The following is a 15,545-nucleotide window of genomic DNA, read 5'->3' as shown; positions in this document are numbered from 1 at the left end:
TTGGCCTCCAGAGGTAGTTGAGTGAATTGTGTCCAGGACAAGCATTCTCTAGGGAACAAAAGTGTGCAAGGGGTCAGGGTGAGAGACGGTCCTTGCTATGAAATGATCAAACTTTAATAGAAGTTATTGAGGCCTAAACCTAGTGCCTTTGCTCGCGCTGTTGCTTAACCCTGGACTGCCTGCTTTAAACCCTGTTACTTATGTAGAAGTCCTTTGTGACATTTGGAGCACGGCTTTATTGTCCCCTCTCCCACTGTCTCCATTGACCTGGACCAAGTCACATGCTAGTTTATTCACATCTTGTTGTAATCTCTTACTGTACACTTGTGTTTGAGTCTTATCCCACTAATTCCTTTGATCTTTCAAGGAAGGATCTGTGTCTGATGAATCAGAATCACCCACAGCACTTAGCACAATGTTTTGTACTTAATTTATCCTCCATAAAAATGTATTTAAGGAATAAATGAATGATGAATGACAGTGGTATAGTAGGAAGAGTAGACTCTGGCTGCCACTAACCAGCTTTGTGACCCTGGACAAATCGAAAGTTAGGCAACCCCTCGGGAAAGAGGGCAATATCTTCATGAAATCGAATGTTCCTTGCAATTCTATACCAGACGCTTTGCTGGGTTTAAGAAATTATGGCACCTGTCATCATTTTTTTACCCCAAATATTATGTGTTTTATCTGCTAATAAAGTAATTATATGTCAAAACACTTTCACAGGCATCGTCTGACCCTCAGAACCACCTTGATTTTAAAAATAATGAAAACGAAACTTAAAGAGGTTAAGTGGCTTGGCCAAATCACAGCTTATAAGTCATAAAACCAAAAGTTAAACTTCTGATCTCCAAATTATGTGTTCCCCAATACTCCTAATTATCAATAACTGCTTTCCTCCGTTATAAAACCAAGACTTTGATTCTTTCTCTGAGAATGTTCCTCAATGGTATCAACAAATTTGACTGAAGAGAATTCTTCAGTAAACTGCTTGTTGGTGTCTGTGAGTTCCTATATTGCTAAAATGGTAGAGGGCTTGAGCTGACTCTAATAGATCAGAATACAATATCACTGAGATGATTGATTGTTACTTGATTACCTATACTGGAGATTATCATAAGAGGACTTTTTTCTTATTAACTAGGTAATTTTTTAATCTTTTGAAAGCCACTTTCTTTGCGTGTTTACAGTCAGTTCAAGATCCACTTCCAAATTTGGGGCAAAAAGAGCATTTGTAATACCTAGCATGGGCACATTGAATGCCTGGACTTTCTGAACTGAATTAAGGGCTATATAACCATCACTTAAGTGTATTTGAATCTTGGCACTTATTTAGGAACAAAAATCTGTCACTCAGGCCTGAAGTGAAGGCAATTAAATACGATCCCAAATCAGTCATTTAGCGGCAGAAAGTAATAAACTATAGAGTGAGCCGATGAGAAATACTTTCATAATCATGGCAAGAGCTGAGACTTATATAGTATAGGCAGTGTTCTAAATGCTTTTCTCATAGATTAGCTCATTTTGTCCTCACCGCCACTCTATCAGGCAGGTACTGTTTTTAATCCCATTTTACAGACAAGGAAACTGATAATACAGAAAAGTGGTCACACAGCTAGTGATAGCAGACCCTGACTCCAAGCCCAGGAAATCTGGCTCAGGAATCTAGGAATGTTTGCCTAGAATGCATTTTTTTTCTCCCCACATAAAGATCTAATTACCATAAAACAAAACAAAAAGCACATCTGATCTTTTTATTCAGTTGTTTAGACGCCTCTGTTGTCTCTTTTAGCCTAATTTGGCATGCCAGACCTGGACTTGCGCCTTTTCAAGTGTCGTTCTCAGTGCAGAAAGGTTTGCCCTCCTTTCTTCAACTGTCCATCTTTAAGACCCGGATTAAACATCACCTCTTTCTCTTCAAGTTTTCATAACTCCACCTCTTTGTCATAGCAGTCACCAATTCGTATTATAATTATCAATTTACACATAGCTTTTTCAAGAGATTCAACTCCTTAAGGCAAGGGCCAGGTCTTATTTGTAGCCGTATACTCAGAATTTCGTATATGGTAAACATTTTTCAATGTGTTGGATACAACCTTTCCTTTCTTCATTTTATCCCATTTTTTTTTTTGGCACCAAACTAAGCAATTCCTTTTCCACTAATGTTTTTATTTGTAACACATTAGATCAAAACTCTCAAAACTTTCTTGCTCATCATTCACCTCGTCCAAAAAGACGTTTAACATCAGTCATTTAATTCTTCATCCCGTCAGCACTTACATAATCTTTTGCAAAATTCTAGTTACAAATGATGGAGCCAATTATGCTAATTTGGAAATTTGTTTTCATTTCAAGAGGTGGAGTTATGAAAACCTGAAGAGAAAGAGACGATGATTAATCTGGGTCTTATTCCTTGAATCCTGCTCATAAAGCCACAATTAGAGAATACATCAGTCCAATTCAATGTAGTAAGTATCAAATGTATACTTCCTGTCGGGCACTGTGCTTGGTATGGGAATAAAGCAGTGGACAGAGCAGACACAGTACCTGTCATTTGGGAGTTTAGAGTTTAATGAAAAAGACAGTAGCACACAGGTTATTAAAGATGTCATATGTGTCCAAAAAAGAGCAAGTACTTGTTGCTCTGGAGGGTAAGACGATATAAACTAACCTGGAGGTTAAGGAAAGTCTACCAGAGGAAGTTACTTTTAAGCTGAGGTCTGAAGAATTAGTAGGAGTAACCAAGTATAACCTCTAACTGCCAATGGCAGTGACCACACATTACATTTCTTTTTCCCTCCCCAACACTGTGTTTTTTTTTTCCTTAGTAAGACACTAGTGCCTGCAGCTGACAATACAAGCTTTTCGCTGAATTCTTGATGGCAGTAGGATGTGAAAGATGAGGATTCTACTATTCTGAGCAGTCTAACTTAGAATCTTTTCGTAAGCCTCCATTCTGCTTTTTCCTCAGCGACAATTTTAGAAATGAAGATACACATCTGTTTGTCAAACCTGAGTTTACCGCAGTTTCCTAGATTTGGGGTGCTCTGCATTTTCTGATTCAGGCGGCAATAGGCACTGAACTAACCAGCCAGCCCCTTCCTCACCCATTCTTCCCCTCAGTACATCCAGACTTTGGGCCTCATAGCACTTCCCTCATTCTTAGAGCAGCTTCTAGTAACATCTACCAGAATTGTGCCTAGGGCCACACGAGGAAAAGTAAGAAGTTCGTAAAATGATTCCACCCAAAGTGACTCTCAGCTGATCCTAAGCCAGGAGAGGGGAAGGGGGGTTTAAACAAAGAGGAGAAAGATTATCTAAACAAGCTGCTTTAAAAGAGGTTTTCATCATTTAAATGTATTCACCTGGAATTACCTGTTTTTGTCTCCACCCCCTCCCAAGATGTTAACAAATTTATTTCACTGGAGTGACTTAAATTGGTAAACATTTCTGGGAAGCGGTTAAGGAATATGCCTTTAAAAACTCTTAAGCCCTTTGATTCAATAATCTCACTTTTGGGAACTCACTCTAAGAAAATAGAGATATACACTAGGATTTGTGTACCAACAAAACATAAAAAAGCAAAACCAAACAGTCATAACCACAATACCAGAATAACAACAACCAAAACAACTCTGTTCACAGTAGTGTTATTTTTAATAGCAAACAACTAGAAACAACATAAACATCTAACATCAGAACAATTAAATTCTTATGGTACATCACTCAGTGTAATATGAAGCCATTAAAAACCTCATGATTTAAAACAAGTAAATTGACAAATGATGTAAGAGTAGGAAAAAAATCAAGACACAAGAATGTTTATATATACCATACAATCCAATTTTTAAAAGTATTTGTTCAAATACATGCTTAGAAGAAAGGTTATTGGGAAAGATCCCAGAATTTTCATGGTGAGTGATCTCTGGAGAAGATGATTGTGGATCCTTTTTATTTGGGTCTTCATACTTTTATGTATTTCCTATTTTATACTTCTTTGTATATTTACAATTAACAAGTATTATTTTTATGATCAGAAAGTAAGCTATTTTAAGGGGAAAAAATCTTTCACCTGTGTTTGTCAGTCTAATTAATATTTTCGTTAATCTGACTATCCATATGACTTAGTATGGCTCAAAATTAATCATGGTCCTTTTTCAACCCAAGCTTCCACTTCATCCCTCACTGTGTCAACTCCTAGAATATCTACCGATTTTACCAGTCAGGCAATGTTACATCGGCAACCTGGCTGTCTTAGCATCCATAAGTGACCTCTGCTTGTAAGCAGCTGCTTGCCCATGATGTCATGATTGCCAGGCATCCTGTTTCCATCTGTATCTGTTTATAACCAAGCATTTGGACCATCCTTAGCCTTGAATTGATTCCTACTTCACTGTGGGGGAGCGGGGGAGGAAAGCCTAGGTTTGGGTTAGAATATGGATGGACAAGGCAGAAGAGGTTAGGGCTAGAGAGAGGTAAAAGAGAACAGAAAGGAAATAAGAGATAGGAGAGTGAAAGGAAGGGTAAATTTTTAAACAGAAAAGACAATAGTTGCCCAAATACCTGCCATATTACAACAATGAGGTGCTACATTATTGGCTTACATACTCAGCTTGTTACACACTTTTAGTCATGCTCCTTCACCTTCATGAGGTGAACAGTAACAAAAGGATTGCACCGTTTCAGTGGCCCCAGGGGACACCCATGTCTCTGAGACCACCTTCAAACATGATCCAAAAGCCCGTGGTGGGTTAGAGCCACTTTGTGATGGTAATAATAGCTAACGTTGCATGATTACTATGTAACAACAATGCTAAGCACATTACACATGTTATCTCACTGATCCTCACAACAAGCACACGAGCTACATGTTAGTAATACCTTTATTTTAGAAACCAAGAAATAATCAATTCAAGAAGTGATTAAACATTTCTGCACCTAGAGCCTATGCTTGGCAAAATTATAAGCAAACAAAGATGGACAGGAAAGGAAAACAGTATTTCCTTCACATCTATTATTGCCAGTTACCTCACCTCATTCACTGCTTACCAAATCTAACAAGGTAAGTACAGAGTACAAAGCTGGTAAGTGATTGAAACATGAATCTGAAACAGGTTTCGAGCCTGTCCTGGACAGTCTGCATCCAAAGCCCAGGTCTTACCTCCACAGGATTCTGAACAATTAGGATATTTTAAGGGTCCTCTAGGGTTAATATGAGGATAGACCCAGCCTCCTAGGGCAGCTATTTTCACTTCCAAGCCAACCCAGCCTCTGTGGAATAGACAAGTTATGGTGTTAAAGGGGCCTGGGAAGATGCTGAGACTATACAGCCTAATCCAGTAGACTTCATCCATTGATGAAGACCCCTCAACCAAAACCAATAAACACTTCACATGCCAGGCTCTATGTCGGGCTTTGAGATTACAAAACTGGAATCCATTGTCTGCCCTCAAGGAGTTGACAGTCTAGTAGGAATGCCTATCCTGGAAGAATGTATACTTAAATATTAGCATAAAACATATAAGCATATGACACTGCTCAGCAACTATTGAGCACCACTATGTGCAAAGCACTGTGTCAAACTCACTGGGTTTGTGTTTTCACAGAACAAACTTAACCCATTTTAATTATGGTTATCTCTAGCTCCTCAGATTATCAAATTATTAAATTTGAAAATGGAGGGTTCAGCATAATAAGTATAGTTCAAGAGTTGGCAAGGAGAAAGTGGTCATCTGAAAAGCTGCACATTTTCCTACTACTAGTCTATCCTTACATCTGCCCCTCCTGCCATCATTTGACCTCTGCTAAACACGCATGAGGCATCAAGTAAATTTTTGTTGAATGAACAAGTGATTGTACTCCTTGAAAGGAATTACATAAACTCAAATACAGAATAAAGAAACAATGATAGTTTTGTCAGTACTATGATTTCAGAAAGTGAGAGACTGGCAAAGATGAATCCGTTGGACTAATATATAAGGGGCAATAGCCACAGCCCATAGTCCACTACCTCTCACCATCAGTGAGGAAACTTCTCCAGCACTAAGGAGAAGACTCATTTGGTAGACCCAACTGGGATGACGTGGAATGATGGGAGCAGACCTTTATCTCAGGTACTATTATAGAGACTTAGGTTTGCGTGCCTTCTGGTAGGCTACACAGCAACTAGGGAGTGAGTTCCTGGTACATTTGTGAGTATATGCATTAACATGGATTCCCCCATTCCATTGTAGGGAAAAAAACACAAGCCCCTTCTTTAAGTGGGAAAAAATGAATACAGGAGTCTTACTTCTAATTAAAAAGAAACTATGAAACAAATCACTTGTAAATAAGAATGCTTTATTCACTCAGGTGCTGAACCCTTTGAGCTGGCAAGAAAAATAGAGAATATGGAATATTTACTTCTTGGGGAGCTAAACAAACAACCTATTTGCTGATTAATGACACTGAGGCAAAGGCATCAAACATAATTAAATTTGTCTATGTTATGTTCTCCATCATAAGTGACAAATCTCTGTTTTCCTAGTTTTCAATCCAAAGAGACAATGATTCTTGCCAAATTGTTTTACTAATAGAGCCCATCTTAACCCATCTAAAATGTGCACATCTATGTTCCTGTAGACATCAAGGTTTGTGAAATAGGTTTTATGTAATTGTGGGCAGTCATAAAACATAGTGTAGGTGATAGTGATAGAACATAAATTGTACATGTTGTTAATCGCTTCAGATGCAAATTAACTTAAATTGAACTTCCTAGTTTGTTCCTTCCCAACTTAAATCAAATCCTTTGTTTCATGAATAACAACAAAAAACTTCAATAAGCTGAATCAAAGAAAAGTGTTTTCAACAGTCTGGAAACACAATGTAGTCTTGTGCTTTTTACAATACCTATTCCTCAGGGCTCCTGAGGTTGGTGATAAAGAATCTGCAAGTAGGCTAAGTTTGGGGCTGTACTGCTACCTCTGAAAATGTGTGCAGGACAATGTTCAATTTGTTTCAATGAATAATAACCAACTACCATTTATTCAGATCCTGTTATATTTTAAGCACTGTGCTAGGTGCTTTGCAAACATTTATTTAGCCCTTACAGAAACCCTGGAGGCAGGCATTATCTCTGCTTTACAGATGAGGACACAGATCCAGAGTGGTTACTTGCCACACATAATGTGATCAGTGACTGCACACCACCCCAACGCTACTGCCGTGCAATTGAATTTCAGCCTCAATAGCAAATGCCCAAATTTAATTATCAAACTTTTAGTTGTCTGTAGTAAAAAAAACAGTAAACATTTGCCCTCAGATGTTAGTTTAAGACAATTTGGGCAATACTACATAATATACAAAAGTTAAAAGATGCTTCAGCTAGGGTGACATAAAAGCCAATGATGCCTAATAATGTTCTCCACCTTTTTGAAAGCAGAAAATCACTTTGAATACTTCTTAAATACCTTTATTTGTTAGCTTTTGATTTATTTTTTAATCCTATAACAATACAAAAAGACACAATTGCCTCACCAGTATCAGTTGTACTATAATCATGAAAGAAGAAATAATCTCTATGCAATTCAGCCACCCACTAGGGATGTCCTTTGCAGTGGCTGTAACTGGCCCTTTCTGGCTCCACATCCCTAACTTGCATCTCTTCATATTTTTCATAGAATATATTTGGAATCCAAAAATGAGATGAAATCTTGGGCAACTGAGGAGTCTTGGCCTTCCTACACATCTACCTTTTGCACTAGCAAGAAAAAAATGAGGGTTGGAGCATAGGAAATATCTTAATACATTACAAAGCATCATTCCCATTGAACACACAAGCAGGGACGATGGGGTCTCAGTTATCAGATCCACACACCACATAAATCAAGAGGCAAGAGAAAAGTGCCAAGACGAGAATTAAGGAATCTCAAACCATCCCTGGACACTGGCTCAGTCTCAGTGGGTTGATTATTAGAGAAAGAACCTAGTTTCTGATCTGACCAGGAATTATGTCATGGAAAAACTGAAAGGAAAGGACTATTTGTCAAAAATTTTTAAACAGAATTCAAGAATCCTACCTCCTAATCTGGCTTTGGCCAAGACAATGGGATCATATCACTAGATAACTGCGTGGAACATAAAACGTACAGTCATCAGAATAGGCAATCTCTAGACCCAGCGCCTTCAAAACTCTATCCCATTTCTACTCTATACTGCAACTCCTCTTGGTGAGCAGAACCCCATGGCACATTCCCTACAGTCTTATAGGAAATATTTATGAGCCTGTCAAGAATGATGAACTTGAAAGAGAGAACTTTTTTTTTTGAGGAAGATTAGCCCTGAGCTAACATCTGCTGCCAATCCTCTTCTTTTTTTGCTGAGGAAGACTGGCCCTGAGCTAGCATCTGTGCCCATCTTCCTCTACTTTCTATGTGGGATGCCTGCCACAGCATGGCTTGACACGTGGTGCATAGGTCCACACCCAGGATCTGATCCGGCAAACCCTGGGCTACCAAAGTAGAATGTGCGAACTTAACCTCTGCGCTGCCAGGCTGGCCCCAAGAAAGAACTTTTTATGATATCCAATACAGCAGCCACAAGTCACATGTGGCTACTGAATACTTAGCAAGTGGCTAAGACAACAAAAGAACTGGATTTAAAATTTCATTTAATCTTAATTAATATAAATTTAAATCTAAATAGCCACATGTGGCTAGTGGCTAAAGTATAGGCCAGTACAGTTCTAGATACTACAAACGTTAAATTTCAGCAAATAAAAATGCATTTGGAAAAATGAGTCTTTTCTTCCATGACCCTCAACAAACCAGCCAGGAAATCACATTATTTGTAAAGAAGGATCTTTTTCTAGGTAAATCCCTGAGGCCAGTAATGATTTATCACCACCCAATCAGGCAATAGGAAATAAGGAAATGCAATGGCGATCTCACATTCAAGCTCCCAGGAGTCCTTACTCCCAAAATTTCTCTTTATGTTTTCCTTTGAAGCTTATCTGGTGATCTGGGTCTCCCCATCGACTAAACTGGGAGGTTGACTTTTTCCAGACATTTTGACAAACAGACTGAGGAAACTTTGTAGCACCATGATCAGAGAACACTTTAACTGTAATGGTCCAATAAGAAACGAAAAAAAGACAAGCTTTGGGACTCAAGAGGAAGATGAATTGGGGACTGAAAATGAAGAGATGAGGGCCATTTCCCCTGAACAGGTTTTCCAAGTCCATCCATGAGGAAAATCTTCAACTCCAGGAGACTCAAAAGACCTTTCTATGTGAGTTTTCCGATGAGGAAAATCTTCAACTCCAGGAGACTCAAAAGACCTTTCTATGTGAGTTTTCCGATGCTGACTGAGGTAGGCACTTCTGCTGAAGCATTTCTCACAGTCAGTGCATTTGTAAGGTTTTTCTCCTATATGGGTCCTCCGGTGCCTGATAAGGTTAAAGCTTTGGCTGAAGCACTCACCACAATCAGGACATTTATAAGGTTTCTCTCCTGTGTGTGTCCTTTGGTGAATCACCAGGGTGGAACTCTGACTAAAAGTTTTCCAACACTCAGAACATCTGTAAGGTTTTTCTCCTGTATGTGTTCTCTGATGTCTAATGAGATGGGAGCTGAGGCCAAAACTCTTTCCACATTCACAACATTTATATGGTTTCTCTCCTGGCTGGATTCTGCATTCTTCTATCACACTGCAGTTCTGACTCAAACTTTCCTCATATTCAGAACTTTCATAGGATTTCTCTCCTGTGTGTGTTTTCTGGTGTGTGATAAGGTTTGAACTTCGACTGAAGTTCTTCCCACATTCTGTACACTGATAGGGCTTTTCTCCTGTATGTATTCTCTGATGCTTTATCAGAGTAGAATTACAACCAAAGCTTTTTCCACACTCAAGACATCTATAGGGCTTCTCACCCGTATGTGTCCGCTGGTGGCGAATCAGGCTAGAACTCTGACTAAAACTCTTTCCACAATCGGGGCACTTATAAGGTTTTTCTCCGGTGTGAGTCCTCTGATGTTCTATTAGGACATAACTGTGGCTGAAGCATTTCCCACAGACAGGACATTCATATGGTTTTTCACCTGTATGGGATCTGTGATGCTGAATAAGATGAGAGCTGCTACTGAAACTCTTCCCACACTCAGGACATTTATAGGGTTTCTCTCCCGTGTGAGTTCTCTCATGGATAATAAGATGAGAGGTATTGCTGAAGCTTTTCCCACATTCACCACACTGGTAGGGCTTCTCTCCCGTGTGTGTTCTCAGATGCTGAATCAGGTGAGAGCTGTTACTAAAGCATTTCCCACACTCAGAGCATTTATAAGGTTTCTCTCCTGAGTGGGTCCTCTGGTGAGTACGCAAATGAGAACTATTATTGAAGCTTTTCCAACATTCGGAACATTTGTAGGGTTTGTCTCCAAAGGATGAATTCTGCTGGACAGAGGCACTGGTGTGTTCTCCAGGGTCCCATCCCTGGGGACTTGGTTTTTCCTCCTCTTTTCCTGTAGAATTTCCCTGATTCTCTGATCTGCCATCATTCTCATAGGAATCACCACACCAAATGTCATCTCCTTGGGACCATGTCAATGGTGTTTCTTTTGTATCCACATGCTTACAATTTTGTGGGCCATCTCTTTTAGACCATTTTGAGGCTCGCTCTTTAAGTGTATCTGCCTTAGAGTTATTGTGTTGAACAGTTTCCAAATTATTCTCACTTTCATCTCCTGCAAGAATAAACAGATATTCTAAACATATTTCCTAATCTCTGCCGGGGAAGGAAATTCTGAATGGCAGTGGAAGAGAGAGAACAACAAAGTAAAATCTCAAGTTACTTTATATTAAAAAAATGTTTTTAAAGCTAGTTTTACTTCTTTTACTCTGTGTGTTCATCAGTTCATCACTTTACTCTAGAAGATTTAAAAGAAAAAAGGGGATCTGAGGAGGGGAGACACTGAACAGAACACCAGCTGAGGTGAAAACCAGACAATACCTAAGTTAAAATCTGAGCAAATATAGAAAGAACAATACCCACTATTTATTAATAGTAGCTTTCCATATTATATATCATTAATCCTCAAAAATACATGAGACGGATATTACCATTCATTTTTCTTAAAGATGAGAAAATTTAGGCTATAAGAATAAATATAGGGGGCTGGCCGTGTGGCCGAGTGGTTAAGTTCATGCACTCCACTTTGGCGGCCCAGGGTTTTGGCCATTCAGACCCTAGGCACGGACATGGCACCGCTCATCAGGCCATGCTGAGGTGGCATCCCACATGCCACAACTAGAAGGACCCACAACTAAAAATACACAACTATGTACTGGGGGACTTTGGGGAGAAAAAGGAAAAATAAAATCTTTAAAAAAAAAGAATAAATATAGCTTGTAAGTGACAAGCAAGGAATCAAATTAAAGTTTGTCTCATTCTAATGCCCTGTTCTTTCTACAGACTCTATAGCACATCTTATAATGAATTCCCAAAGGATTCAGACCATCTTCTTGATCCCTCACCTGTAAAAGGGCTTTTCAAGCTCTCCCTCTCCATGAAGCCATTAGAATCTGAGACTAACAGTTTTTGCTCTTGCTCCATCACAATGATCACAGCCAGATTAGGGATCAGAAATCCTGCGGAAGGAAACAGGTTATGTTTGGAGGCATTTGTTAAAATTTCCTCTTCTTCTTTCCTTTCCAGCCATAGCAACATAACAACTGTAGGCACAGAATGTTCTGTGGACCATAGTGAAAATAAGAAACACAGTTTTTAGATGTTCTTTTAGAAAAATCATATCTCATGAACAAGTGTTTACAATTAAGGGTTAACCTAATTTACCTTTGCTAAGGAAATAACAAAAAAAGTAAACCTTCACATTAAAGTCTGAGGATCGAGCTTCAAAAATAGAATGAATACTAATACTCATTGTCCACTCAGAGCTTAGAAACACTTTTAATTGAAAAAACAAAGTTGTTTTTGGGAAAAGTCACCAATAAACAGACCTCAAGGAATCAATCTGCAAGGATAAGAAGCAGCTAAAGAGAAAGCACCCTGTGTAGAAAGAATAACTTGATACTTGACAGGCCAAAAACTTTGAAGTTAATTTCAAAAGAAAGTTAGGTTTTACACACCAGTAACAAGAAATTAGGACAAAGCAGGGTTAGAATCACTATAGCCAATAACCAGTACATATAAAAGGGATGCTAAAGCCAGCCCTGATAACCTAGTGGTGAAAGTTCAGCACGCTCTGCTTCAGCAGCCTGGGCGCAGTTCTTAGGCTCAGAACCACACCACTCATCTGTCAGCAGCCATGTTGTTGCAGAGGTTCACATAGAAGAACCAGCAGGACTTACAAGTAAAATATACAACTATGTACTGGGGCTTGGGCAAGGGGGAAAAAAAGGAAGATTGGCAATGGATGTTAGCTCAGGGTGAATCTTTCCCAGCAAAAAAAAAAAAAAAAAAAAAAAGAGGCTAACAAGGGACCTCTTCCTTGCCTCTTACTCTCTAAGTCATCATAATCACAATATCTCTTTCAGCCTAAACTTTATCTTTGGAGCCAACTACAATCCCTGACCTACCTTAAGGGACTGGAAAATGTAATCTATCGCTGGAAGGCAGTGACATATGGACTTGGCATCCATTTCAGGTTATAAAGAACAGCATAATTCAGGAAAAATGAGTGCCCAAAAGGATATACAGAGGCATGCATATGGAAAACCAACCAAAACTGGTGTACTTATAACTTCCACTCTATTACTGTCTATTATGTGCCAGGCAGTGAATGAAATACACGTAACATTTCTAATTTAATTTTCACAATAGCCCTTGCAGGTGTATAAACAATTACCAGCATGTTATAGTTTTGTCATAGGACAAAAAAGACATTAAGAAACTTTCCAAGGTAACACAACCAGAAGGTAGGAGGGCGGGTTCAGTCCCAAGCCTGTTTGGACACTGGCTTTCACACTCGTATCTATTATCTAGACCAGAAAGTAGGGCTGGGCATACTGCAAATGATCAGGACCTTTTTTTGGAATATTTTGACTGGATTTTTAGAAAAGATTCACATCCCCAGATCTTAAACCAAAGAGAGTTGGCATTCCCTATAAGCACTCTCAGCAATTAGGGATGTGCTATAAGAAAAGGTGAAACTAGTCTAAATTACAAATATCCCCGGTATTTAAGTGGAAACAAAGCTGTAAACCTGAATGCAAAAAAAAAAAAAAAAAAAAAAAAAGAGGGAAAGTTGTTCAAATATGTTTTGCTATCCGAGTTACAAATTTCTACCGAACTCTTTACAAAGAAAGCAAGTCTGGGTAACAGATAACCGTGCCACCATTTTCCTGGCTAATTAATTATTAGTTTTGGTAGTAGAGGGGCCCCAAGGAACACCGGCTCAGGAAAACGGTAGCAAACTCAGGGCCTAACTAGTATTAAAAGGCTGTCCTTAACATGTCGCTCCCCAGAGAAGGGCTGTTTTCATTGTCCTAGGGGAAAGAGATGGTGAGGTGGGGCCGTGCTTTGGATTACAAAGTCTTCCAAGGAAAAAGCACCGCCTGAAGCTTTAAGAACCGTTGGCAGGGAGCACAGGTTGCGGTGCACTGCGAGACCAAGCTCCAGATCGTCTCCTGCCAACGAGATTCTTTAAGGGACCCGGCGGGCGAGGGAGGCGCGGTGGCCCGTGCGGCGAGATGCTGCGGCTGTGCCCCTCGCCGCGGCCGGCTCCCTCCCCGGGACGCACGCGGCAGCCGGGGCGGTGCAGATTCCATCCTCCTGCCCGCAGCCCGCGGCTCCCTTCCCCCCGAGAAGGAACTCACTGTTCTGGGGGCTACACACAAGGCGCCCTGCACCCCCAGCAGGCCCAGCTGTCCCGGAGGAAGGAGCCAGCTCCCCCCCCCAAGCCTTCTCACCCCACCAACCCACGGTCCCCAGCTCTCAAACCCGGAGGCCAGAAAGAGGAAGTCGCCCTATCTTACCCGGCAGGCTTTGCCAGAGCCTCTCTAGGACGCAGCGATGGCCGGCTCTCGTTGATGTTAACCCTTAGGGTCCCGCACCAGGAGGAGCGTGCAGGTGGATTTCCTTTCCATGTGCTGTCTGTCGTTTGCCGACTGCGATTCACATTCCTCACATTTGTCAGGCGCCTTATAACAGGGCCCGACTGGAATTTATACTTTCCTTCCCATCAGGGCGTCATCAGATTTATCATCATTAGAATCAAAATGAATCGAATATTTGGTAAGCACCTATTGTTTCTGTTCCCACCGCTGTGAAAAGGGATGTAGATTTAGAAATCCGTGAAGAGCTGAGGCATCCATCCACAAATAAACCAATAAGTTTACAAGGCACTGTTATTAGCAACACTTGGAGAAGCAGGTAAACTCTCCTCTTTCATTATGAAGAAAATGGAAGCCAATCCCTTCATCTCTCCCATCTTAAACACAAATCTACTTAGGTCTGCACCCCTGCCACTCTCTTTCTTCCCTCCTGTTAGAACAGAGCATTGGTCCTCCGCATTTCAAACGAACTGTTTACTGGCAATCACTTTCCTTCCCACCTTGGAATCCTTACACTATCAACCAATCTCTCAATTCTCCTACCTTCAGCTTTCTTTTTCTTTCTTTTCTTTTTTTTTTAATTTACAGTGTTTTCATTTTATCACCGATAATCACCATGTTGTTAGTGCATAATTGGTATTTTTCAGTTCCCAAGTTCTTTTTTAGGAGTTTTGATACCGCTGAGAACTCCTTTCTTCTAGAAACACTCTTTTGAGGTGACATCACGCTCTCCATTTTCCTTCAACATCTCTAGTCAGTTCTGTTAGTCTGTTTTACAAGCCTGGTCTTCACTAAACGTTGAGATTCCTCCTAGACCTGCTCCTCTTATCCTGCTATGTTCTCTGTCTAGGCAATCTCATTCACTCTCACATTTTAAAATATCACCTCCACAGACAACTCACAAATTTCTATCTCCAGCGCAGGCTACATTTCTGAGCTTTTCACTCTTATAACCAATGGCCTACTTGACATCTCATGCTAATGGTTTCAATAACACCTCCAAACCAAAATGTCAAAAATCAAAATCTTCTCTCTCACTTTCTTCTCCCATATACTGTGGAAATTAATAAAAGAAACCTTAACTAAATTAGAGTCAAGAAGGCCTGCAGGGGAAGTTCTCACACCCTATCACACATCATCAATTACACCAAACAGGAAGAGACAGGAAGCTTGCGTCTTCCACAGGAAGTAAGACTACTTTACTACTGATTGAAGATTTTTCTCCCCACCAGGCAACAGCCCAGCCAATGAGAAATGCCGCAGCTCAGCCAATGAGAAGCCATTGCCGGCCTGAACTGCTACTTTTCTCCAGTGGTCTTCTGTTTAGAACAGCCCCCCCTACTCCCCCTTTCCTCTATAAAGGAAGCTCCCCTCTTTTGTTTTCTGGATTTCCCTATGGTTTGCCATAGCATGCATATCCCAAATTGCAATTCTTTTGGCTATTCCCAAATAAACGCATTTTGAGATAAGTTAACAAGAAAATTTGGGTTTTAAATAGA

The 15,545-nt window shown here is 40.1% G+C and overlaps 1 protein-coding gene across 6 annotated transcripts; it reads right to left on the bottom strand.

Moving 5' to 3' along the window:
* Positions 1–9,068: 9,068 nt before the first annotated feature.
* ZNF572 (zinc finger protein 572) lies at positions 9,069–13,970 on the bottom strand. Of its 6 annotated transcripts, none has more exons than XM_070222485.1 (4): positions 12,571–13,966; positions 11,509–11,622; positions 9,317–10,718; positions 9,069–9,259 (listed from the first exon to the last, which is right to left on the bottom strand). In XM_070222485.1, exons 2-4 carry the CDS (start codon positions 11,585–11,587, stop codon positions 9,145–9,147), a joined length of 1,596 nt encoding a protein of 531 aa, XP_070078586.1. In that variant the 5' UTR covers positions 11,588–11,622; positions 12,571–13,966; the 3' UTR covers positions 9,069–9,144. The 6 variants fall into 6 exon arrangements, with proteins under 6 accessions (XP_070078586.1, XP_070078585.1, XP_005613330.1 ...); XM_070222484.1 differs by having other exon boundaries at positions 13,810–13,966; XM_005613273.4 differs by having other exon boundaries at positions 9,069–10,718; positions 13,810–13,970.
* Between the last annotated feature and the right edge of the window lie 1,575 nt (positions 13,971–15,545).

Source organism: Equus caballus, chromosome 9, assembly GCF_041296265.1.
Source record: "Equus caballus isolate H_3958 breed thoroughbred chromosome 9, TB-T2T, whole genome shotgun sequence".
NCBI classification, from domain to species: domain Eukaryota; kingdom Metazoa; phylum Chordata; class Mammalia; order Perissodactyla; family Equidae; genus Equus; species Equus caballus.
Note: the sequence above shows the minus strand (reverse complement) of the source record. Positions and strands in the feature narration are given on the sequence as shown.